Source organism: Staurois parvus, unplaced genomic scaffold (assembly GCF_062004578.1).
Source record: "Staurois parvus isolate SC_StPar_1 unplaced genomic scaffold, SC_StPar_1.0 ptg000078l, whole genome shotgun sequence".
Classification (NCBI taxonomy): domain Eukaryota; kingdom Metazoa; phylum Chordata; class Amphibia; order Anura; family Ranidae; genus Staurois; species Staurois parvus.
This window is the reverse complement of record NW_028317874.1, coordinates 3,633,408-3,660,425: the sequence shown is the minus strand read 5'-3', so window position 1 is coordinate 3,660,425 and position 27,018 is coordinate 3,633,408. Positions and strand designations below refer to the sequence as shown.

The 27,018-nt window shown below is 40.5% G+C and overlaps 1 protein-coding gene across 2 annotated transcripts in view; it reads left to right on the top strand.

Annotated features, from left to right (window-relative positions):
* Window positions 1-27,018, top strand: part of SERPINE2 (serpin family E member 2) — a 101,058-nt gene that overhangs the window by 57,168 nt on the left and 16,872 nt on the right. For both annotated transcript variants that reach the window (XM_089669502.1, XM_089669503.1), the window contains exons 2-6: window positions 7,878-8,158; window positions 9,279-9,506; window positions 10,245-10,442; window positions 14,689-14,884; window positions 24,173-24,273. In XM_089669502.1, coding sequence (XP_089525628.1) covers window positions 7,903-8,158; window positions 9,279-9,506; window positions 10,245-10,442; window positions 14,689-14,884; window positions 24,173-24,273 — 979 coding nt within the window. In that variant the 5' untranslated portion in view covers window positions 7,878-7,902. The remainder of the gene's footprint in view (window positions 1-7,877; window positions 8,159-9,278; window positions 9,507-10,244; window positions 10,443-14,688; window positions 14,885-24,172; window positions 24,274-27,018) is intronic.

Genomic DNA, 27,018 nt, shown 5'->3' with positions numbered 1-27,018 from the left:
TTACATTTTTGGTTTAATACTGCTTTATGTCTAACATTTTTCTTTTAACTAGAATGACTCTTGAGGGAGATCCCACTCTTTGAACTAGGGTAAACTGAAATAAAACTTACCAAGAAAATATGGTGTCAGAAGGTAATTTGGGAATTAAAGGGGACACACTATTTTGGTGAGATGAGGAGGGGGCAGGGACAGAGACCAGAACTCATAATGTAGAGTTGTAAAGGAAAGCTGTGAGGAGGGGAGTTTGAGGACATTAAGATGAAACGTGTACAAAGGATAAGCAGGTACATCTTTTTGTTCCCTTTACATCTTCAATCAGTAGTTCTCTATACCAGCCTTTTTCATCAGTGCCTTCAAGGTTTTTTCAGGGGTACCTTGGCAAAATGGCTAAAAATTGCCCCAGAAATGTATAAAAGCCAGCAAGTGGATCAAGCCTGCCCTTTTAGTTACAGTGGCACAGGTTTTCATTGTGCACCTATGCAACTTTCTAGCTGCTGGCGCCCTAACTACCAATGACATCATAAGTTGATGAGGACGACGTCGGGTGCCTGAAGAGCATCCTTGTTTGACCCTCCCCTGCCCCTCACCATCAGTATTGGGATCACATTAGCCGAGTGAGGGAGAGAAACTAATGGAGAAAAGAAACCCTGGAAAACTAGTCAGTACCAGTGTGCAAAGTTATACTTGCTTTGGGAGAATAAATCACCTCTGACATTGGGTGTCCTCCAGTGTGTGACTGTTTTCTACATTTTAGAATGTGGGGCCTTAGGATTATTCCTAATTTTAAAAGTGCCCTGACTGAAAAAAGTTGAGGAGCATTTGCTCTTGGGAGCGTGCAAACTTGAAAACTGTAAAACTGTCAAATTTTTCCTGTACTTTTTGAGTGCTGGCAAATCTTCCATAACTGTCATTTCATCAACGTTGACACACCATAAGTTGATGGGAGGAGGACTGGGTTGCTTCCAACGAAGCAACATGCAAGCCCAAGCTGCATGAGATTTTAAAAAAAATATGTTTTAGGCACTCTGAGGGCATGGTCAAGAACTTCAGATTTCTGATCATTTTAACATTGGGTTACCAAACCAAAAGAGTAGGTCATCGTATAACCTGATACTTTTATGAAGGGGGATTATTTCCCTGAGTGTCATGGATGTTAGAGATGGTGCAGACATGACAAAGAAAAGGCTCTAAGGTAAGTAAAAAGGTAAGGGTAGAGTGGGAAGCCTTCCTTGGTCCTCTTTGTAATTTAAAAGTAGTCTGGGGTTACCCAATTCACTTTTACTGCTGCAGAAGGGTGAGAATAGATGGCATCAATCCACATACACATATTTTTACCTAATTGTGTGTGTGTGTGTGTGTGTGTGTGTGTGTGTGTGTGTGTGTGTGTGTGTGTGCGCGTGCGTGCGTCAGACTCGATAGACCACTTGGTCTATTTTCTGCTATGTTTCTGTGTGAACAAGTTTAAATGTGAGTTGAAGTCTAGCTATATCACACTTGTAAACCATTAACTACTCCCCTTAATTAGCAATCTGAAAGAAAAAAATGACAGAAAATTAGATAAATGGTTTTAAAGAATTCTAAAGGCTGATGGTAATGACAACATCCTCAGCAAAAACAGTCATTTAAGCTGTCAAGTTATCTCAACCAAAGCACAACTCCTGGAAAAAAAAAACCTGCAAATCTCATTTACTTTAAAATCTCAGTGTGAGACAGCTCCAATATCTATTGCACCTTCATATGCTGTGCTATTAGCTTATGTCTAAGGATATCTTGTTATCTTTGGAAATGATCCTTTCTTAAGGATCATTTCCAAATTGTAAACTTTTTTCTTTCTAAGAGCTCTACTATTTGCTTCCCTTTTGATTTTTACGTCTGCTACCCTAGGCTTTCAAGATACTGTGGATTAGGATACTCCCATACTGTCATTTGTCTTTATATACATTTGTGGGACTACAATATTGTTACCGGTCTGCCACTGGCATATTATTTACCTGCAGTATACAAAGATATCAAATTCAGACTAGATAATAATTTTAATTTACCCATCCAAGTCATTTAACCTCCAGTGCCACTCTTTAGATAAAATGTCAGCTACTGAGACCTCTAGTTTGACTAATGCAAGGTCAGCAGTGGTGACAATTTTATATAGTCAAAGAGGAGACTTTTGCCTAAACTATTTGAAGAAGTAGTCTAGACCTCCAGTAAGAGATGTTCACAGCTGACAAAAAAAGTATTTTTTTTTTAAATTTTATTTTAAATGGCTTGTAGCATGCGCCATACAGTGGATATAAAGTCTGCACACCCCTGTTAAAATGTCATGTTTCTTTGATGTAAAAAAATTAAACAAAGATAAATAATTTCAGAACTTTTTCCACCTTTTACTGTGACCTATAAATTGTAAAACTCAATTGAAAAATAAACTGAAATCTTTTAGGGGGAAAGAAAACATAAAAAACTAAAATTATTAATGCGGTTGCATAAGTGTGCACACCTTCTTGTAACTAGGGATATAACTGTTCAGAATTAAACAATCACATTCAAAATCATGTTAAATAGGAGCCAATACACACCTGCCATCATTTAAAGTGCCTCTGATTAACCCTAAATAAAGTTCAGCTGTTCTAGTAAGTCCTGACATTTTCTTAGTCGCATCCTACAGCAAAAGCCATGGTCTGCAGAGAGCTTCCAAAGCATCAGTGGGATCTCATTGTTAAGAGGCATCAGTCAGGAGAAGGGTACAAAAGAATTTCCAAGGCATTAGATATACCATGGAACACAGTGAAGAAGGTCATCAAGTGGAGAAAGTATGGCGCAACAGTGACCTTACCAAGAACTGGACGTCCCTCCAAAATTGAAGAAAATATAAGAAAACTGGTCTGGGAGGCTGCCAAGAGGCCTACATCAACATTAAAGGAGCTGCAGGAATATCTGGCAAGTACTGGCTGTGTGGTACATGTGACAGCAATTTCCTGTATTCTTCATATATCTGGGCTATGGGGTAGAGTGGCAAGACTGAAGCCTTTTCTTATGAAGAAAAACATCCAAGCCTGGCTAAATTTTGAAAAAACACATCTGAAGTCTCCCAAAAGCATGTGGGAAAATGTGTTCTGGTCTGATGAAACCAAGGTTGAACTTTTTGGCCATAATTCCATAAGATATGTTTGGCGCAAAAACACTGCACATCACCAAAATAACACCATACCGACAGTGAAACGTGGTGGCAGCATCATGCTTTGGAGCTGTTGTTTCTTCAGCTGGAACTGGGGCCTTAGTCAAGGTAGAGGGAATTATGAACAGTTTTCCAAATACCAGTCAATATTGGCACAAAACCTTCACTCTTCTGCTAGAAAGCTGAACATGAAGCGGAACTTCATCTTTCAGCATGACAACAACCCAAAGCATATATCCAAATCAACAAAGGAATGGTTTCACCAGAAGAAGATTAAAGTTTTGGAATGGCCCAGCCAGAGCCCAGACCTGAATCCGATGAAAGATATGTGGGGTGATCTGAAGACTGCTGTGCACAGGAGAGGCCCTCGCAATCTGACAGATTCTGAGTGTTTTTGCAAGGAAGAATGGGCAAATATTGCCAAGTCAAGATGAGCCATGCTGATAGAACCATACCCAAAAAGACTGAGTGCTGGAATAAAATCAAAAGGTGCTTCAACAAAGTATTAGTTTAAGGGTGTGCACACTTATGCAACCATATTATTTTAGTTTGTTTACTTACCTCCACCTCAAAGATTTCAGTTTGTTGTTCAACTGCGTTGTACAGTTTTAAAGGTTACATAAGGAGGAAAAAGTTCTGAAATGATTTATCTTTGTCTCATTTTTTTTACATCACAGGAACCTGACATTTTAACAGGGGTGTGTGGACTTTTTATATACACTGCATGCCCGCCTGTCTTTCAGCCTGAAGCATTTCAATGTTTTGCAAGAAGGAGCATGAGCAGTGTGTGTTACTTCTAGATTGGTTTATGAGTGGGTCTAGGGCTGAAATATTCTCTTATGAATAGGCCACCTTCCACAAACTCTGAAAGGATGGCTGTGCAAGGTCCTAAGATATCTATTTGAGATTTGGACAAATTCACATTTTTGCCAGAGTGACTAAGGAGCCATTGAGGGTGCCCTTTAAGAAAAGGAAATTGCCTTCTGGGTCTCCAAGCTGTGTTGGGAGTGTCCAGTTGGTGATTTCAGACACTACAGTACTGATGCCTTTGGCCTTGGCATGGGGCAAACAGCTTTGCGATTTCATGAGTCTGGAGGTTATTCACATTTTGAAAGCAATTTGGGTTATCCCAGTACCCCCTAATCACTTTTCAGGGAAATCTCTTAACTCTTTTTTTCACGTTCCATGAGATTAGCTTAATGCTTGTGCCTGCCTTTAATTTGGTCTGATAAGCTATAAGATTGTGGTCCACCATTTTAGTCTATTGCAATTCAGGGAGTGGCTTAGGGAAAGGAGGGAGGGTGGGGGGAATTAACTGGGTAGAGGTATTAGAGGAAGTGTAGACCATGTCTCCATTGGGGCTAGTCTAGAGAAATCATCATTGGTCCCATCAAATCCGATGGCAGGATCTGCATATTCTTAGGTACAATATATACTGTTGGGTGGTCTCAGGTTAAGTATTGCTGCATTCCAATTGAGCATCCCAGAGGTCCCATGAGGAGTGTCTGGATCTGCTAACCCTCTTTTAAAGAGAGTGTGACATGGGATGAGCAGAGGGTCTTCTGGAGGATTCAGCCAATTAGGGCCATCATTGTCATCAATGTCCACAAAACAGAACAGTGCTGGTAGTTGTGTGGGTGAGATCAGCTAAAAATGCTTGATTTTTTATTTTTTTTTTCTGCTACACTTTACAAATGAGGTTCCACTCTTGTGCAGAAAAGCAAACCTTATCTCTGGGTTCAGTGTGTGCTTGGATTTTTGGGCCTGTCACTCTAGACGCTATGTTCAGTTCTAAGTCGGTGCCAGGGTCCCTGCCTGGAAAGGTGTTCAGTATTTCAATAACTGTAGCCTTTAATTCAGGGCTGCAAGTGGCCTCTGGGTTACCTTTCAATCTAATATTTTGTTCTGTTTCTTTTTTTTCCCATCATTTTTAGCTGAAAGGAAATGTATTCTATGTAACTGGTTTGCTTGTGCTGTTTCAATGCCTGTAGCTTGTCTCAACCTCAACCTAGTCTCAATGGAGGTCTGTAATGTGGTCGACTTAGTCGACTTTTTATTGTACTTTTTTCAGTTCCCTCTTAAAAGCCCCAGGCATCTGTGCCTCCAGATCCTCCTTGATTGGGGAAGAGGGTTGGAGGAATGAAGGGGCCCCTGCCTGCCAGCATTGAGGCACTGATAGAGTAGCGGGAGACCTGTGATTTGGCTATGAAATCCAGGCAAGGCATGTGGGGTGAAGGGATTGAGGAATATGGAGAAAGTTCCTAATGGACTCTGCACGTACTGTACCTTGCTGGGATTGTTCAAGCCTGTAGCCTGCACTCTAGCTTCAGCCTATGATGCTGCAGAAGGACAAGTGGCTACCATGCTTGTAGGTGATCCCACCGTTGGGTCTGTGCAGATTGCATGTAAGAAGCAGTAATAATCTCTGGTCCTCTCATGCCTGATGAGCCTTACTTAGGATTTGTTTTTAGGCATGAATTTGCTGCCATTTACTGTGAAAAGTAAGTTGAAGTGCACTCTTCTCTCTGCCACTCCGGGTTGAGGGAGGTCACCCGGCATCCTCATGCACAGTAGCAATGCTATTGGTCTTGCATTGTACTTTTTTCTCTTTCTCTTTTTTTTTTTTTTTACACACTGTTGTCCCATATGGGTATGGTAGCGTGGGCTCCCTTTCAGTTTAAAAATGTAGGCCAAAAGCACATTAAAAAGAAGCTTTCCTAAAATGTTTCAGAGCTTGTAATGGATCCATCCCAAGTTGTAGGGAGAGAACAGCCATTACAGCCATCCCAAATGCCACAGGGAAGAATGGTGTCCTGTTCCTTCAGGCTTTTCAGTAAAGGTGAACGAACCCTTTTAGGCTCCATGCACACTAGCTTAAAGTGTTACTAAACCCAGGACCCTGCATTCACTGTATCTGGTCTCCCACAGTACACACAACATGGAAGTGCAATTATTTTAGTAAATATAAACTGCTAAATACCTTTTCTCATCAGAAGTTAGAGCAGTCATGTGACTTCTATCTGTGTTCAGCAGAGCACTGGTTAAAGCTTGTAGGAGTTTTCTCTAGGAGGATGTAGAACCCCTGACTTTTGTCTGGGTAGTGCTGTTTGGCCCTGTGCTGATCACATGCACTCCCCCAAGAAAAAAACAAACAAAAAACCTCTTCAGCAATACACACCAAACTGAGCATATGCAGTGTCTCCACACAATATGTCTTATCAGGAGATAAGAGGGAGACACTGGAAGAAAGGGAGGATCAGAAAAGACGGGCTCAAATGTCCTTAACATAATGCAGAGGATTAACAATTTTGGGTTCCACCGTGAGTATAACAAGCATGCTTTACTCCATATACAGACTGACTTTACTGTTTTGGGTTTAGTAACACTTTAAAAAAAAAATACTATTGCTCTTGGCAGAAAAAAAACGCTAATTTTTAAGCAATTTTTGTACTAGCGTTTTTAGCGTTTCATTTTCTCTGCCAGAAAAATGCTCTCAAAAAGACAAAACAGAAGGGTGTTTTTCTGCCTCTGAACACTGCCCCTAAAAATGCCTCTAGATTACCTAATGTGCATGGACACATAGCATAACATTAGTTGCTCCTACAGGCAAAACGCTAAACTCAAGGAGCAGCATTTTTTTTTTTTTTTTTTTTGTTTTGTTTTTTTAAGCCAGTGTGCATGAAGCCTAGGTCTGTAGTAACAGTTTTCGAATCTCTGCATCATAGAATTGGGTGGGGATATTAAATTTAATGCATGAAACAAAGATGCAGGAAAAAGTTTTTGAACTAAAGCTAGTAAAAATCATTGCAATACTGTACCTGATGGTTCCTTAAAAAAAAAAGGGGAACAAAAGCTGGAGTTTCACTTACAGGAACCTTTGACGTGCACAAATGTCTATCTGATATTGACCTAAACTGTATTTAAAATAACAACTATATTCCAGATAAACTGCAGGTTTTAGACCTCCCTTGTGTACTGGCTGTAAGCAATTAGGATTACAACATCCAACTAACTTCCTGGATTTTGGCTCCCCTTTCACTCTCAGCTGATTAGAAACCCCCTAGGCTTCTCCCCCCTTCTGCTTCCTGTACTGGCATCATTCCCAATGCAGTATATCTGAATTACTATACAGGGTGTTTGGCAAACGTCATCATTTAGAACTTTTGATTTCTCTTTAGAAAACAAGAAGCATTTGATTTCTCTCCAAGTACTGGCTCTTTGTTAAAAGAAAGAAAAGTTTACACTATAGCAATAATAAAAGGTCTATACTACTACTTTTTGTGAGTTTGCTGAGCTTAAATTATTTTCTTTTTTCAATACCTTAAAAGTAGAATTTGCCCATACCATGCTATATAGTACGTTAGAAATATGTTCCTTAAACATGCTTGCAATATTTCTACAACAATCCCACAACCACACATGCTTCATGGCCAGTTTGGCTTGAAATCAAGTAACTGAATAGTATGTTTCTGGCTTGTGGAATGAAATTGGGGCAAACGCAAGTAGAATGTAGAAAGTCCGTGAGGATAATGTCCTCTAAGCTACAATTCTGCTATTGTTGGTCTCTTTTTTTTTTTTTTTTGTTTGTTTTTATAGTGATCGATTTAAAAGATACCATTGTATTTTTTTTTATCCTATGGGTAAATTGGATAAAGTTACATGCTGTAAGAAATTTTGTTATAACTGAGTATTCCTTTTGCCCTTGCAGGTGTTTTAGTTCAAGTTGAAAGACCATGACGAGGCTCCTCTTGGCTTTATTTGCGGTGGTATATTTGACTTCAGCGCAGTCACAGATTAGTCCAATATCCCTTGAGGAACTTGGATCGGACATTGGAATTCAGGTGTTCAATCAAGTGGTGAAGACTAAACCTCATGACAATGTGGTCATATCCCCTCATGGAATTGCTTCTGTATTGGGAATGCTTCAGCTGGGCGCTGATGGAAAGACAAAAAAACAGTTGACAACAGCAATGCGCTATAAAGTGAATGGTATGTTTTTTGTTTTTTTTTTACTTCTTTGGAATCTGTATTGTTTGGATTAGAAAGATTTTGCACTTGGTTCTTTGTGCCCTTCATGGTCTTGTGTATAGGGGTGTCTAATTGTGTAGATCAAATGATCAGTACATAAGACGTCTACCAACAAAAGGGTGGTTGTATGGCCTTTCAACCATATCTGTGTCACATCAATATAAAAGCCAAAGTTTGAACAGCACATCTTAATATTTTGTACTTTTATCCCTTTTTGTATTCGATCCTAAACAGAAAAATACATTTTGGCTGGAGCTGGGCTTTAAAAAACTGCTATCTCCATGCATTCTTCATCTAGATCCACACAGATGTGTCTTGCCTGTCGACCATAAATGACACACATATGAGCAAAAATATAGACACTAACATTGCTAAACATGTCTGCTACAAAAGGCAGTTTATACATGTGCTCTGATACAAACCTATGATGACTTTTATCTACAGTCTTATCCTGTCCCAGGTGTTTCTATTTGCTCAGCTCACCGTACATGAAACTTTTTCTCTTCTTAGCTTTTTAATTTTTTTTTTTTTAGTGATAGTCATTCAGGTAATGAGGGGTATGGTCATAACTGAGATGGGTAGTAAGAAACCGAAATAAAAATGTTAATTTTTAGCCCATCCTCACTATTGAAAATGTGTTTTTTAGTTTTGTCTGCATCCCCACTTGGGGAGATTTTCTAGGGGAAATTAGGTGCTTATGGGTGCTGGCAAGTAGAAAAAGTAGGCTGCACTTATATGTAAATACTGTATATGAGATGAAAACAAAAGAAATGCAAGCGCCCCAGTAAGTCGGGAAGGGAAAGTGCATACATCCAAAAGACAGGCGTGTTTAAAAAAGGTTCCCTTTGGGGATCTGCGCACCCTTCATCGGGGCTAACGGACTGTTATTTGGCAGAGGACTCTAACCCTTCCTTACTCTGTCCAAACTGAAATAATTATGTGTTGAGCCAAAAGCATATATTTATGAAATGCAAGACTCTAACATTATTTCATAAGAGATAATTTTAAAATGATGTTGGATATTTTTGCAAGCATTCCTTCTTATGTTAATGATTATGTATGTGTTTTTTGTCCTGTGCAGTGGTTGGTAAAATATTAAAGCGAATCAACAAGGCGATAGTAGCAAAGAAGAATAAGGACATTGTTACCACAGCCAATGCTGTGTTTGCCAACAGTGGATTCAAGATGGAGGGTCCCTTTGTCAGCAAGAATAGAGAGATTTTTCAGAGTCATGTGAGAAATGTTGACTTCCAGGACAGGAACACAGCTGCTGCTATGATCAACCAGTGGGTAAAGAATGAAACAAAGGGTGAGTATCTCAAATGTTTTGCTAGTGGAGCTCATTGGTAACCTGGTATTTCATGTTCTTCTATATACAGTAGAATGCAAATGGTGTGGGTGTGTGTGTGTATATGATATATATATAGTCAAGACCTGAATATTTTGTTGGCTTTAGCTTTCAGCAGACAGCCCTTAAGAAGGTACAGGCAGAAAGCTGCAGGAGTTGTCTGCAGAAGCCTGACTATTGCATCCCCGATCCATTGATCACACGTGTAATGCTTTCCAGGTTCCTTCAGGAAAACATAAATGCCCATATTTTTTCCCGGCAAAAATATCTGCATTTATTTTTTTCTTGAACTGTGAACTTTAAGGGATAAAGGATAATAAGTTTTATGTCGTGCTAAGTCTTTGCCTAGCCCATCTTCCCTCTCCCCCACCACAAAGCCATATCTGAATCAGATCTGTTGGTCAAAGCCTGCAGCAATTTTCAGTCTGCTGCTGAAATGTTCTTACAGCTGGCTGCTTCTGTACAGCCAATCCCTTTTAAACTTCTATGGCGGCATGTCTCTAGAGTCTTTTGTATTTCGAGAAAACCCATAGATTCATAGAAGCATACCAGAATAGACCATGCAGGCATAGCTAGTGGTAAGATTAAATAATATTTTTTTTTGACACTTTGTAATATCTACATAGTATAGATAGTGCCACCTTATTTGCATTCCATTTGTTAATCCTTTAAGAATCATGTGACTTTTATGTCTTGTAGGCATGATCGACAACCTGTTGTCCTCTGATTTATTGGATAGCTCCCTGACGAGGCTAGTAGTAGTCAATGCACTGTATTTCAAGGGACTTTGGAAATCTCGTTTCCAACCTGAAAACACAAAAAAACGAACTTTCCATGGACCAGATGGCAAATCTTCTCAAGTACCAATGCTGGCCCAGCTTTCCCTATTCAGGAGTGGTAAGTATTTTTGTTTAACCCCTTCACGCCTAAGGGTAAAACAAATCTAAATGCCTAAGCACAATTCTGCAACGTTGACATGTGATAGCAAAACCATACATATCACCACAAATACTTTGTACATCCAGGTGGATTATACATTGATTTTTTTCAAGACAAATTGGGCTTTCATTTGGTGGTAAATGGTAATCGATATCTCCTGATTTTTTTTTTTTTTTTTTATTATTATTATTATCATAGAAAAACTGGCCCAAAATAGTAAAAAAAATATTTTTTTTTAATTTAGCTGTGTGTTTCTTGTTACGACCATAACCTACCACCAAAGAACAACCCAAAATAAATTCTCCAGCTCTTGATGATCGCAGCGATACCATATATGTTTGTTATTTGTTGTTTGTACCCGTAGTACAGCCCAGAAACAATAGTGCGCATTTTGTTTTTTGTCTTTCTTTTTTTACCTAAAACACACTGACATTAACACTAACTGACACAAACTTTTTTTTTAAATCCTGACCTTTGACCCTGACCCTGACCTTGACCTAAACACTAACCCTGGCACTGAACTAGATCAAACCTTGATTTAGGTATTTTTCTTTTTTTTCTTTTCTTTTTTAATATTTATTTATCTTTTTTTTAAAAAAAACACAAAACTTTTTTTTCTCTCTATGCCAGGAGTTAGATACAATATATCTCTCTTCTCCATTCATAGAGAGAGAGAGAAAAACAAAGGGTCCCTGGCTGCACAGTGACTAATCACAGCGCTCATGTGATCCGGGACTGGGAGTCCCGGGTCCCGATCGTTAGAACGGGACTCGGTGCTCTCAGTGCTGGGAGCGCGCCAAGCGGCGTGCTCCCAGCACAAAGACAGGTACGCAAATATGCGGCTCCACGGAAAAAAGCCCAGTTCCGTGAGGCCACATATCTGTGTGACGTCGGCGAGAAGGGGTTAAATTTGGTGCAGACTTTGTTCTCAAATGTTACTGTTGTTTTTTCTATATGTATGTTTATGTATATGTATTTTAAAATTCATGGTCGTTATTTTGATATACTTCTTCTTCCATAAGAAGTACATGGTTGAACCTGGCAGTCACCTTTCTTCCTTGTTCTAAACTAACCATACAAAGAACAGAGACTGGTATGTGCTTGAGTTGTCAGTTGGCATCCTTTTTGTCTGGTCATTCAGAAGTGCAGGATACTGTGCAAACGCACAGCATGCCTGTATTTGGTAGTTTGTTCAGCCCCCATGCCCTGTGACCAATCAAAGCCTGCCTCTGGTGCACACACCACCTCCTAATCACAGCCTGCCTCTTGTACACACCCATGCTCAAGTAGAGCCTGAGTCTTGCCTGAGCTGAACAGAATATGGCATACAGGCTTACTGTGTGTCTGCACAGTGTCCTGTGACCTCACCCCTCCACTATCTGGAAGAAGAGATGTAGGGTCAAATGAGCCCTTTTTATTTTTGTAAAAAAGGGGAGAAACCTCATTTTTTAAAGTAAGCAAAGTTATTTATGGTGCGTGCATAGTTATAACTGTATTAGAAAGTGTCTGTAATATAGTCTGTTCACAACTACTTTAAGAACTCCTTCAAGAAGCAATGTGCGCATTACTGCAGTGCTTGGCAGTGTGGTATGTTCCTGCTTTACATCGCATCACAATGCAGATGTATGTTACACTGCTAAAATGCAGAATATATGCAGATATTTATATTTCTTTCTCTATGTGGTTGCACTTTATCCTGATTTCATCATATCGCAAATGAGTAGGTCTGACATCCATGATGCCTTTTTCTTCTGTTTGTGGGCTGTGCTGCAAACACAATGCAGTGGAGGACAGGAAGTGCTTTAGGACTACAGAACACCTCCCATTCTCCTCATCCCTATAACATTGGAGGGAATTGTTATGTAGTCCAGAGAGAGCTAGGAAAATGCCAACAAATAATGCTTTCAATGATTTCTGTAACGGACTCAAAGGGAGCAAACTGGTGAAATATTTTTTTTAGGTTTACATGCATGTTACATTTTGGCAGTTCAGCCAGTTTTGCTGAAATTCTATTTGGTAAGAATTGTGTTCTGCTGGGAATGTTGTGTTGTATGTGGTTTCTTTTTTTTTTTTTTTTCTCCAATTCATCTTTTGACTTTCAGGGATGTAGTTGAGAGTGAGAGAGTGTCTAACATGGGGCCTGTAGATATACTCATAGCATTTGCAGAGGCTGCTTTTTTTCTTTTTTTTCTTTTTTTTTTAAACTAGAATTTCTTGGTTCTCTAAACAATTTCTCTTTACATATTATGGCCAGGACAAAATATTTTTTTTTTTTTAAAGAAGGTAAATCTAAAATATGCAAATATGTTTTCCATATACGGCAAGCAGATGGAGCTCTTATCTACTATTTACACTCTCCTTACTTCCTGTTGCAAAAAGTCTGTTTGCAAAGCTCAGTAGCCCATGTTAAGTTTTATTTTTGCTGCACTCTGTATTAATAAGACCTAGAGTGCTATAGGAATCCTTGGTTTGAGTATGTATATGTAAGCGTGCAGGGCTTTTTTTCATCTGTTATGTGACAGTGCTCAATTTCAGCACCTTCAACAGGCCCATGTCCTGTATGTATATAATATATGCCACTCGGTAACAGTGGAGGTGTGTGTCCCTTTCAGACCTCTTGTCAGCTCAATGACAGACAGTACAGCTGATTTTAATGCTGTCACATTTAAACAAAGAATTGGGACAGAGACGGTTGCACTACTTCTTTCCTTTACCCAACTCTATCATCTAATGCAGAGCCCAGCAGGGGAGGTGAGTAGTGTAAGTATCCCTCTGCCCTGGCTCTTTGTTCACATGTGGCAGCCGCAATTGTTTGCCCTTTCTGTCACTGAATTTACTGCCGGTCCACACTAGGAACAAACACCTCTCCTTATCCTTGGGACTGGGGGAACAGTTCGCTTTGGTGTCACTAATATCCATATTGGTCTGTGCTGATGAAGATCTGAATGGGGCAGAAATCATTATTAATTTACAAAAATATCTCCGATATTACAGTCCATATGCCATGCTTGTATGTTGCCAATTTCACAGTGCCTCATTCCAATTGCCAAGCTGTACATGCCCTAATTCACTCCACCTCATTCCATATGCCATGTTGTATGCTTCCTAGTCCACACCGCCTCTTTCTGTATGCAATGCTGTATATTCCCTATTCCTCACCACCTCCTTCGGTATGCCATGCTGTATGTTTCTAATCCATGATAAGAAAAAGCTGACCGCTCGGTATATTCTGTAATGCAAATATTTATTGACTACATTTCTAAAAACACAGTGTACAACAACCTTCCTCATGGAATAGCTGCAATTAGTGAAGGCTGTTGTAGCCGAAGTGCATTAGAAGTTTACACACTGTGTCTTTCGAAATTATAGCCAATAAAGCTTTGCATTGGAGAGTATACAGAGTGGCTGGCTTTTTCTCATCATGGATTAATTGCAACGGGAGCGGAACATCTCAGCCAGAGCACCGCTCTTCAGCTATTGAATCCTGGATAGAGCAGTTGAGCTAAGGTATGGTCCTTTCACATGCTGTCTGTTTCCTATTCTGCTGCAGCTCATTCGATCTGCCATGCTGTAGGTTTCGTAATCTGCACCCCTCATTCTATACACTTTTATTCATGTTTTATATTTCACCTCACCTCTGTCTGTATACAGTGCTGTCCGTTTCTTACTGTGCACCAGCCTTACAGGCACAGCAGCTTTAGCGTGGACATACAGTATGTGTTGGGTGTGCAAGAACTGGGATATCAGATGTTTGGACAAGGGCACAATTTCAGTGTACCATAGGTATGGTGGGGATGCTTGGGTGTGCTAACCTCCTCCCCCCCCAAATTATCTAGCTCCTAAACAGCAGCTGCCTTGGTGGAAGAAGAAGCAAATGAGTCCCGTCTACCTATCTGCACTGCTGCAAATACTGTGAATAATTGCTACAGACAATATTCCTTTATTTTCTATCCCTGCCCAAACTGACTTGCTGTATGTGTGTGTGTGTCCGTCAATGAATCTATTGTAGCTGATGCAGCCAGGGATCTATTGTTGCTGCACAAGGTGTCCATTGTTGTTGATAGGAGGGTTTATTGATGATGGAAAATTTTATTGTTGCTGCTGGAAGATTTATTAATGCTGCTGGTGTGTCATGGATATCAGTACCTCTTAATCTGAGGCCATAACATTCTTTTCTTTTTTTGGTTTTAACGAAAAAATACAGGGTCAGCCAGTACTCCTAATGGCCTGTGGTACAATGTGATAGAGCTGCCTTATCATGGTGGAAGTGTCAGTATGTTGGTGGCACTGCCCACTGATGAAAACACCCCTCTCTCTGCGATCATCCCACACATCAGTACAAAAACCCTGCAAAGTTGGATGACCATGACACCGAAGAGAGTCCAGCTCATTTTACCCAAGTAAGTGCTGGACAGCAGCTCAGTTGTATTTTATTAAAGTGGTTGTAAAGTGTGTTTTTTAAATATATACAGGTCAGTAAAAGGGACGTGAGGTGGCTATACTAGTAATGGAATATTTGTTACCTTAGTGCAGGGAATGCGGTAAAGTGGAAGGCAAGTCCAAGCCTAACTAACCCTAAATCTACTCCCACCCCCATTTTACGCCTATTCTATCTACCCTGTAAAATGCCTACACTACCTATTCCGAAGATGCTCTGGTATGGTCACATAATATTTCCAGCACTGGCTTCAGTGTAGAGGAGAGATTGCCAACAAGAATTGAAGAGCCTGGGAGATTACGTCACCCATAGGCTTACTATGGGGCATCTGTTGTTGGCTGTCCCTCCTCTACACTGAAGCCAATGCTGGGACCTGATCATGTGACAAGACTGGACTGACTTCAGAATAGGTAAGTATAGGCATCTTTCCCTTTTACAAGGTAGATAGAATAGGCTTATGTAGCCATCCCCCCCTCCCCCAAAAGGACCTGCTGGTTTCCAAGATTCTGTCAAGATTCGTGCAGAGGCAGCCAGGTACACAGCAACAGTTACTCCAATTGGCTCAATAAACAATATAGGGGTGTTTTGGTTTTGTTTCTATTTTATATTTGTACATAATTCTGAAGTTTCCCATTCCATTCCCTATCTCTATCCAAGCTATCCCAAACAGGAGGACATGCTTAATAGATGTCTTCTGCTAAACTGAGAACAAACTCCTCTTGTGAGAGAGTAGTAGATGCCAGAGGTATGTACACCTCAGGAGAGGAAATACTTGGCTTCCAGCTTAAAGAGCAGTTCTCTCATGATAACACTGAAGAGGCTTACAGTATGAATCTCTCAAGAGAAACTACTTGGCTAAGGCTTAGCAAACAGTATTTCACAAACTAGAGTGGACTGGTCGGTATGTACCTCCTAAGGAGAGGATGTGGCCCAGCAATCCCAATTGTGTATAGTCACAAAAAGAAAATCCCAGCTCTGATTTGTACTCGCACTGTCCTTTGGGTAACTGAATGTCTCCTTCCAATACCGACAGAACATATTCCAGTGAGGGAGAGGTTAACACTCAACTTTACTCTTTCCAGCAACTCCTCTGACAGGATTCTTGAGCAGAGATCAAAGTAACTCCAAAAAAGGACTTTGGTATAGGTCCCTTCAGCAAGCTGGGACCTCAATGAGCAGTGGCTTGCCCACCAGAAACTGGTGGAATTTCCTGGCAGGAAGACTATGCTGTTTTGCGATTCAGATTATTTATAAAACTTCCCAGCCACCAGCTGTGCCATCTATCCCAGTGATTGGCTGAAACCGTATAAATATTCATGCTGCCCAATTGCCTTGCACCTCTATAGTTAGGTCAATATATATTTGGACACAGGCACAATTTTCATACTTTTGGCTCTGTATGCCACACAATAAATCAAAACTAAACAATCCAAATGAATTTGAAGTGCAGACTTTCAGCTTTAATTCAAGGGGTTGAACATAAATATCAAGTACAAATTTTAGGAACTGCAACAATTTTTATACACAGTCCCTCCATTTACAGGGGCTCAAATATAATTGGACAAATGAATATAATCATAAATAAAATATTTATTTTTAATATTTTTTTGAGAATCCTTTACTGGCAATGACTGCCTGAAGTCTGGAACCCATGGACATTACGAAATACTGGGTTTCCTCCTTTCTGATGCTTTGCAGTCTCTAACTGCAGCTGTCTTCAGTTGTTCTTTGATTTTGGGTCTTTCTGCCTTTAGTTTTGCCTTCAGCAAGTGAAATGCATGTTTAATTGGGTTGAGATCAGGTGATTAACTCGGCCATTGCAGAATCTTCCACTTCTTTTCCTTCAAAAGCTCCTGGGTTGCTTTTGCTGTGTTTTGGATCATTGTCCATCTGCACTGTGAAGTGCTATCAACTTTGCTGCATTTGGCTGAATCTGGGCTGACCGTATATCTCTAAACACTGCAGAATTCATCCTGTTGCTTCTGCCTTCTGTCACATCATCAATAAACACCAATGACCCAGTGCCACTGAAAGCCATGCATGCCCATGCCATCACACTGCCCCCACCATGTTTTACAGATTACGTTGTGTGCTTTGGATCATGAGCTGTTCCAAGCCTTCTCCACACTTCTTTTTTTTTTTTTTTTTTTTCTTCCTGTCATTCTGGAACAGATTCATCTTAGTTTCATCCGTCCAAAGAATGCTTCTCCAGAAACGGTCTGGCATTTTTAAATGTTTTTTTGGCAAAGCCTAATCTGGCTTTTCTATTCTCCAGGTCTATGAACGGTTTGCACCTTTTGGTGAACCCTCTGTATTTCCTCTTGTGAAGTCTTCTCTTGTTTGATGACTTTTACAATGATACTCCAACCTCCTGGAGAGTGACATTCACTTGTCTGGATGTTGTGAATGGGTTTTTCTTTACCATAAAGAGGATCCTGCGATCATCCCCAACTGTTGTCTTCCGTGGACATTCATGTCTTTTTATGTTGCTGAGCTCACCAGTCCATTCTTATTTTCTCAGAATGTACCAAACTGTTGATTTGGCCACTCCCAATGTTGCTGCTATCACTCTGATGGATTTGTTCCATTTTTGAAGCCTTAGGCAGGCCATAGATGGGCCGTTGATTGGCCGATAAATGAAAAATCAGTCGGCACCGTTGCCGATGCTGCCACCCATGTCCACGAAAAACGGCCGTTTTTTGCGGATTTTCTAGCATGACCGATAAAAATAAATGAGGAGATCCGCGAAAAACGGCCGACGGGCTGGCCCCACTAACTGCATGATTATCGGCCTATTTTTCGTGCGGATGAAAATTTGGACGATAAACGACCCATCTATGGCCTGCATTAAAATGGCCTGTTTCACTTGCATGGACAGCTCCTTTGAACGCATGATGTAGGTTCAATGCAATAGATTCCAAATGCAAATACCACACTTAGAATCTACTCCAGACCTTTTACCTGCTTAATTGATGAAGAAATAATAAAGCAGTAGCCCACACCTGGCCATGAAACTGCTTTTGATTCAGTGTAATTCCTAAACCCTTCCTCCAATTTGGATGTACATACCTCAAATTAAACGTGTGTGCACTTTCAGCCCACATTCATTCTATAAATATAGCTTGAATATGTTTTGGTAAATACTTGAAAAAAGCTAAAATTGTGCCTGTGTCCACATATATACGGACCTAACTGTATATTCCAGGACAACCCACAGTTTTCTAGAAAGCTGTGAAAACCAAAACAGCCCAAACCAATCAACAATGCTCCACAGACTACAGAGGAGCCAAAAACTAAATTTACCGAACAACCTAGCAACCTATCTAGGAAGGTGCTACCCTTTTAGAAGGGGGGTGGGAGTAGATTTAAGCTTGGTTAGTTAGGGTTGGGACCCAAATTTTGGTTTTCGAACATGTTCGAAATGGGTCAGACTTGACTTTGTGGCCAAGCAATTAGCCGCTCATTGGTAAATTATGGCACGCTGACTATTATTGACAGCACAGACATGTACAGGGAACTGGAGCATGTGCAAGGTGAGGGGGCAGTTACCAAGACAAGGATGGGAGTTGATAAACCCAGGGCTAGTTGGTAATGCCTACTACTAAAACAAAAAATGGTAAAATGAAGATTTTTTTTTTCTTAAATTTACAGCGTTTTTATTTTAACAAAACACTGCATAAAACCAAAGCACATTCTTAAATAGTAATATAGATAGCTTCTAAAACCAATGTTTTGAAAGTGTAGGGAGTTTGAAGCAGAAAACTCTTGTAAGACAGTAGTAAGTAGCTAGTTAGAAACATACCAAAGTTACGTAGTATTATTCCCACCACATGATGTGTTTTGAATCCTGTACATTCATGATGTTATGGTAAAAAAAAACTTGGCTAAAACTTTTAACATTTGGGCCCTTGGATTAAAACATTTAAGAACCCCCTGTTATATACGCCTGACAAATTAAGAGGAGGGCTCAAATGGTTGGTTGTTTTTCTTGAACTCCGGTGGATCCTCTCCCTGCACAACCTTCTCCTGATAGTTAAAGAATATTAAACCAAAAAACAAAATTGTATTATATTGCAGCTTAAAAATGTTACTGAAAAAGATGTGGTGTGTGTGTGTACATGTTGGTATTAGAAAATCTACCCTGGAAAATTATTTATTTATAATGTAAACAATGAACAGAACTACACTACTCCCCAACAATGTATGAACTAAGAGGTCACTATTATATATAAATAATCTCAAAGTGCAATGTGCATAGTGTGCCAAAATCAAAATATGTATCGTGCAATCAAATTGTCACATAGAGGAAGAAGGGAGCACTCCTAGCGTGAGATCTTTTTATTACTTAAAACCAATTAATACATTCACATGTGTCGCCATGGACACAGGCATACAGGCACAGTCATAAAATGCTGAGTTGCCTCTGGCCACAAGCTCCAAGCCGTAAGCGCAAACTGAGAGTGCGTGGTGATATCACATCCAAGCCCTGCCCTATGCATTTCATCACTCGACTTCCGCCAGTGGTGGATCCACATAGGGTGGGACTTGGATGCGACATCACTGCGTATGCTGGGTTTGTGCTCGTGGCTTGGCGCTTGCAGCCAAAGGCAACTCTGCCTTTTATGACTGTGCCCGTATACCTGTGTCAGTGGTGACCCGTAAATGTGAGTGTATTAATTTGGTTTTATGAAATAAAAGATTCTTAAATGGGTTTATACTATGGGAGCTCCCTTCTTTTCTCATCTATGTGACTTTTTGAGCAATAGTGATTGATCTTTTCTGAGAGGTCTTTCAAGAGGAGAATCGTGAAGCTGCAGATTGTTACCCCCAGAGTGTCGCATACTGTTGGCTGGTTTATGATCTTACCAGCATGGGGCTCTGGTGAGTTAATATTAGTATTTATTGTGGTGGAAGAGCATAAATTTGGTGAACACCAAGAAGATTTGATGAATTATTGACTATTTTTTTGTGGTGGACGTAAGCACATAGGACTTTTTTAAAAAATCCTTTTTGTAGAAGTATTTCACAAATATTGTATCATTTTTATGAGATTGTTTTCAATATTTATACGATTTCACATGTTTGCACATTGCTTGTGGCACTTAGTACTGTAATTTTTATTGTATGATACATATTTTGATATACTTTTGCACAGTCTGCTCATTGCACTTTACTATACATGATTTATGTATGATTTTATATGGTAGGGATCATTTAGTTCATGCATTGTTTGGGAGTAGGGTAGCGCTGTTCATTTTTTAGATTATTTCATTTTCACATCAAAGATTGAATAGCGGCTTTTGTTTTGGAATAGGTCCCTTTCTGAACCTGTGGAGCAGTTCTGTATATTTCCTTTCCAAAATTTTTATTTATACTTGCCTTTACAACTCTGCTGATCCTGCCTGTTCCTCTGACTTTGTATTTCAAGCTGATCACAACAAACATTGAAGCAGATTCTTGCTGCAATGGTCAGTTTGCGTCCCTGTAGGATGCCATTCCTGGGAATGGTGTGCCTGTATCTCCCATGGTACACAAACATGGTGGGGTAGATTGCATCACTGATAGGGGGTGGGATTATATTAGGTTGGCTGTTGAGTGGTTTAACATGTGATAATGTGGGCAGATGGGAAGTGACTTCCTTGTCTGTGTGTGCTTTGTTTCACAGTCAACTACCGTTTTGACAGTGAGGCTCCACTTGGGAGTCACTGCAAAAACTGCAGCTGGTTCTGGAAGGAAATGCACACAAATGGGAAAGTTGCTTCCCTTCTGTGTTATGTTATGGTACTGTAATGTTACAATCATGGGTATATGTTCCCAATTACTTATGTTGGGTGGGACCTGTTTGGAACTCCTCAAAGTGTGTGCACATCTGTTTGGCTTCTCCGTTGTGTTTACTATAGATATTGTAATCCTTTGGAATTTGCACACCCTCAGTTTACTTAAAGTGGAACTTTACTCAGAAAATTAAGTCCTGATAGATCACTTCAGGCTGGCCCCTTTTTTGCAGGTATAGCTATGTAAAAAACAGTAATGTAATAATAAAAATTAGAAGTGAAAGATTAGATTAGAAATTAGAAAGTGTCTATATTGTTTAAAATCCAGTAATACACTGTCTCATCCTGCTCTGCACATGCTCAATTGCTCTCCATTTTTAGGTACTGCCAAATTTGTGGAGGCCGATCTGCTGACCACCTTAAAGCGTAATTAAACCCTCTTATCCTTTACAGCCAAGGAAGCTGCTTCTTTTTGATCTGCACTGCCATGTGATCTGTTGTGACACTAGTCTTTTGGATGATGTAACAGTTTTTGGTTGACAGTCAGCAATATCAGCATTCCAAAAATGTAACTGTCTTTTGAAATTGTTATATCGATGGGTTTAGTTCCGCTTTATGATTTACTGCTGTTCAGAGGCTCTGGGCTTCAGCAAAATGTCAGCCTCTAACAAGAAGAAACAGGAGCAATGCTGGAGGCAATTTACAGCACACACTAATTTTTTTGGCATAAATATTAATGTAGAATATTAATGTGGAATGTATGCTTCTAGCTAAAGAACATTATTTTTTTTATCAAGCTGCTATAGGTAAAGTTCCACTTTAAGTGTATAACCAGTTTTAAGCAGTATTAAACTCCTTTTTTTAAAACAGGCCCCCGGGTGGTTATGCCATAATGAATTAGTATGCGTGGCAAATTAGCACAATATTACAGACTTAATTGTCAAACATTGCCCTCTAGCGCTGCTCTCAGTGGTATCACTGGTCCCGAGTGCTTCAATTTTTGCCTAGTCATCTGTCCAGGGACCGTATGGTTGTTTGCCGTGCTGAGAGAACATCACTCCAGCGTGTGTTCATGGGATTCTTTGTAGCACAGATTGGACAGAGGGAAGCATTTTTGGCAGAAAAGACCAATAAGGTCTCTTCTATCATATTAAAAACCCAGTCTGTCAGTAAATTTTTTTAAATTTACTTAAAGACCACTTTAAGACTAGATGGCTTAGAGTGACACTAAACACAATCCTCCTTCCCCAAAAATGATCCATACACATCCATCCACTACTTAGTAACCTGTGGGCAGGGTCACTCACCCTGCACGTGGGGGCACCTTTCACTGTGCACCCACTCAGCAATGCTTGGGACCAGGTCGGGAGTATGCTCCTGTGAAAGTCAAACGTGGCAGTTCCCCGGTTTAGAGATGAGCCATGCACTGTGTGTACTGATGTGACCTGTAGAGTTCCTCTGTAAAGCCTTCTGTCTCTGTCCCTGGTCTCTACACACCTTTCTGTAACATTGCATTTACGGTAGGAGGGACACTGCTGAGCCCCTACCCTCTCCACCTGTCCAGCATACCTCTGCCACCTCACTCCCAGTGCTGGAATACTTTCACTTAAACTCCTACAGCTCTCTTGTACCATGCCCTAGGTTGAGGATCTCCCTAAAGCAGGTTTGGTCTTGGTTACTCTGGGAAATCAACCGCTGGGGAGGGAGCCAGATCACCTTCCCCCTCGCTACCAGAATACCATGACATACCATGACAGGCTGCTGTACGTTCACACGTTACTTGATTACCCATAGTAACTGCATTCCTCTTCCACTTGTCTTGCTGAGTTAACCCTTTGTGCAGTGGTCTTACTTGCTTTATACCCCCACTTGTGCTTTAATGACCATAGTTATTTTGTACGCCATGAACCATCACATACCCCTTTTTAAAGTAACTTCAGGCTTGAAACCATTAAAGTGTTTGTACGCCTCACCTTGTAAAACAACCCATTCCATTTAAAATGAAAAGCAAATTTTGTGTTTTTTGAAAACCAATAGGTGATCACATTCCCTCTAAGCTCCTTATGCAGCTGAGAACAGAGCTGGGAGAGGAGAAGTAGCCATACACTGATCTTCCTTGTGCATCGCTGTGTGGGGTGGGGAAGGGGGAGTCAGGACAAGTTTGATCATTGGAGGAGAGCACACGGAGTTCCCAGCACAACTAGAGAAGTGACCACGCTGTGTTTTCCTGCTTACTGTGGTCTGTTTTTATTTGGAAAGCAGAGGGACTGGCAGAAACACCAGAGATTTCATACAAAGGAAGCAATACAAAGAGAACAGGATACTTTTTCATACAAGTGCATGGTACAGCAGGCACATATCAGGAATATGAAATTTGTGGAGGTTTTATGTATAATATTTAATTCATCTTTACTGAGCATTCAGTGGCACCGTTCAAGAGCACAGCACACCTGAAACAATGTCCCGCACAAAATAACTAATGCAGGCTGCCAGGTTCATACCTTCCAGACAAGCAAAATCCTTCTAGCAAGAATCCTGTAATGGTAGGTTCGTAGTCCAGGGAGAATCCCAGCAGTGGGGAGGTATGAGCTCCAGTAGAACATGTTGCAGCAGATCCTCCTCTGTAAGTCCCATGTGGAAAAGAGGGATCTTGCTCGGAGCCCTCCCCTGATATTTATGTGGCTTACAAGCAGGGGGCAGGACTCATTTTAGGAAAGAGTCTAGACACGGTTAACCCCTTCCCATCCTGGGACTGTCTGTATAACTACACAGTGCAATGAATACAACAGATATGCATACAATGGTACCCTGCAAACACCTGCTTACAAGCTCTGTAGTCTATTCTTCATTAAATTGTTTCTTACTGTGCTTTTCTGCCCCCTTGTAATGTCATCCTCATGCTTCTGAACCTCTGCTTTTCCCAGGCAATGAAAAGCACTTTATGAATGGAGGCAGTGGACCTTCAATCATCCGCTTGCCATCCATTCATAGAGTGCTTTTCAATGTGGGAGCTGATAGCACAGCTTCTATGAATGGAGCAGTGGGGTGGAAAGGGCAGGAATAGTCAGCACTTTTGACTGCGCAAATTATGTGGGACATAAAAAAATTGCAACCACCACTATTATATTCCCCAGGGTTGTTGCTTTCAGAAAAAAAATGTTTGGGGGCTGTGAGTTATTTTCTAGTAAACAAAAAAAAATGCTGATTTTTACATGTATGCAGAAGTTTCAGAATTGCCTTGGGCAATGGTTACTGTCCATAGTTTGTCCACAGGTTCATTTTCAGTATCAATGGTACAAGCTTGCTTGTGTAGTCAAAATAAAATATTGTGTTTTTAATTTGGCAATTGTAATGTGCATACACAAACTTACCACCATCTAATTTTATTTACACTTTTTTTTTTTTTTTTTTACGTTTTTACCTGCAAGTACCAAAAATGTTTAATTTTTTTCCTTGTGATGAATACTTTTCAATAGGTTCACAGTGGAGGCTGACGCTAATCTAAAAGAACCTCTGAAAAACCTTGGCATCACTGATATGTTTGACTCGTATAAAGCCAACTTCACAAAGATTACCAGTAAGTCTAAATGACTTTGCTATTTTAAAATCTTTTAGATTTATTTTTGCCAAATACCTACCTTTTACAGTTTTTAATTATGGCCTTCTAATTTTACCTTTTCTATGTATACATTTGCAAAGTAATACAGGTGTAAGGTGCAGCAAAGACTTCCAGATTCTGAAAGATAGTCATAATGAGCAGTTGCTATTGTAACATCGTACTCATGACAGAGACTCGTAGAAGGAGATCCACAGCATAGGGATTTAAAAAATAGAAATTGTTTAGCTTGAAAGTCAAACAATATTTATCACAGAACATGCCTTCAATGTTGTATCTGAAAGTTTGAAAAAAAAAAATGTGCTGAGGATTGAGATGGGTAAAACCTGCAGTGTTTTTGTGCTATGTATATAAAGAAAGATGTGAATGCTGTTTGCATGTCTTTGCTAGCTAAGGATGAGCTCAAGGTTCGGTCCAGTCACAAGTTCAGAATTAACTTTGGCTGCTTTACTGCTATGCTACTATATTTAACTGTTTCCTATCCGTTATGCCACTACATATGACCTCTAAGGAAATTGGGGGGTTCTAGAATATTTGGGAGGATCCCATGTGTCTTTTTTTTTTTTACTTTTTCCATTATTATTATTATACAGGATTTATATAGCGCCAACAGTTTGCTCAGCGCTTTACAATATAACGGGAGACCATACAGCAACAATACAGTTCAATACAAGAGGGTTAGGAGGGCCCTGCTCCTTGGAGCTTACAATCTAAGATAGTGCCATTTCACTGGCAGGTTAAAAGCATCCCCAAGCATGTTATTTAACCACCGCCCGCCACCTCCTCCCGCCATGTGACGTCCTCCCATTCTCACTGCGCATGCGCGGCTCAGGGAACACGCGGCGTCGGCGGTGCGCTGTGTCCCTCGGACACAGCGGATCACCGATCACGGAAAGAGCCGAAGATGACAGCTCGAGAGGAGAGGAGAGCCGGTAATTGGCTTTCCGTGGAGGGGACATGTACACTGATCATCAGGCACTGATGATCAGTGTGCCCTGATGATCAGTGTAGCCCCAGCAGTGCCACCAGTCCGTGTCCATCAATGCCTTATGTCAGTGCTCATCAGTGCCTCGTGCCAGTGCCCATCAGTGCCACATATCAGTGCCTACCAGTGCACATCAATGCCACATATCAGTGCCCATCTGAGCTGCCTTTCAGTGTCACCCATCAGTGCCAATCAGTGCTGCCTATCAGTGTCTGTCAGTGCTGCCTATCAGTGTCTGTCTATTAATGCCAGTCAGTGACATATATCAGTGCCATATATCAGTGCCATTTATCAGTGCTGCCTTTCAGTGCCCAGCAGTGATGCCTGTCAATGCCCATCAGTGCCACCTACCAGTGCCTCCTTATCAGTGCCCATCAATGCCACCTATCGGTGTCCATCAGTGCAGCCTATCAGTGCTCATCAGTGCAGCTTCATTAGCGCACATCAGTGAAAGAGAAAAATCACTTATTTACATTTTTTATAACAAAAACTAAGAAAAAAATTTTTTTTTTCAAAATTTTCAGTAGTTTTTGGTTTGTTTAAGAAAAACTAAAAAAACCCCGAGATGATTAAATAGCACCAAAATAAAGCTCTATTTGTCACAAAAAAAAAAATGATAAAAATTTCATATGGGTACAATGTTGCATGACCGCGCAATTGTCACTCAAAGTGCGACAGAGCTGAAAGCTGGAAATTGGCCTGGGCAGGAAGGGGGTATAAGTGCCCTGTAGGCTAGCGGTTAAAGGAATTATGCATTGTTCACCTTCTAAACCATTCTAAGAATTTCTGCTCTTCAACAGTCAAAAAAAAAAAAAGTGTACTTGTGGAAACCTTAATCGATATAAGCACTGTTCTCAAAGTTCAACAGGATGTTTATTACTTAAGTTTAGTTTGGAAGCTTGCTTATTTTCATAATACATTTTAAAAGATCCATTGAGGGAGGTTTATTAAAACTGGAGAGTGCAAAATCTGGTACAGCACTGCATAGAAACTGGGGATGCCGATACTGAGTATTTTTTACGAATACTCGTATTCTTGAAAATATTACCGATAACTTAACCATTATTTTGCGGTGCGATTTGCGTTAATGGATGCAAATTGCACAGCAAAGATTGGCATGCGATTTGAACGGGAATGTGATACCTGTGTCCCCACTGCTCCTGTGTAAACCCAGGCTTGTCATAGCCCACGCTCACACAGGAGCGGTGCAGGAAACCTCCCTGATGGCATCCCATGCAGAGTGTTAGTGGTAGGGAAGGAGAGAAAGCGGCGGGGATTTGAAATCCCTACTGCTTTCTTTCCTCTCCTTGCAGCGATGACCTTTCTGGCTAAACGGCATCTGATTTGTCATCTGGTATTGGTACTCGCCAATGAAAAACCAGTATCGGTACATCCCTAATAGAAACCAATCCTATTCCAGATTTAATTGTCAAAGCTTAAAGTGATTGTAGCCTCTGCTATCAGCATGAGTCACTTCTGACAAGTTTTCCTGACACCAAGAGAAAAATGATGACAAAGGAGGGACCTCCAGCAGATTGACAGTTCAGCTCTGTTCCTGTGAGCTGTGTGGTGGGGGGTGAGGAGGGTGGTCCCTTCCCTCCAATCAGCTCACAGAACTCTCCTCACTGAGCTCTGCAGTGTGTAATTTCAGCTCTCAACTCCCTTTTTTCTGAAATCTTAGACAAGCTTTATAAATTCAGCATTTTGAATGGATGTAGAGA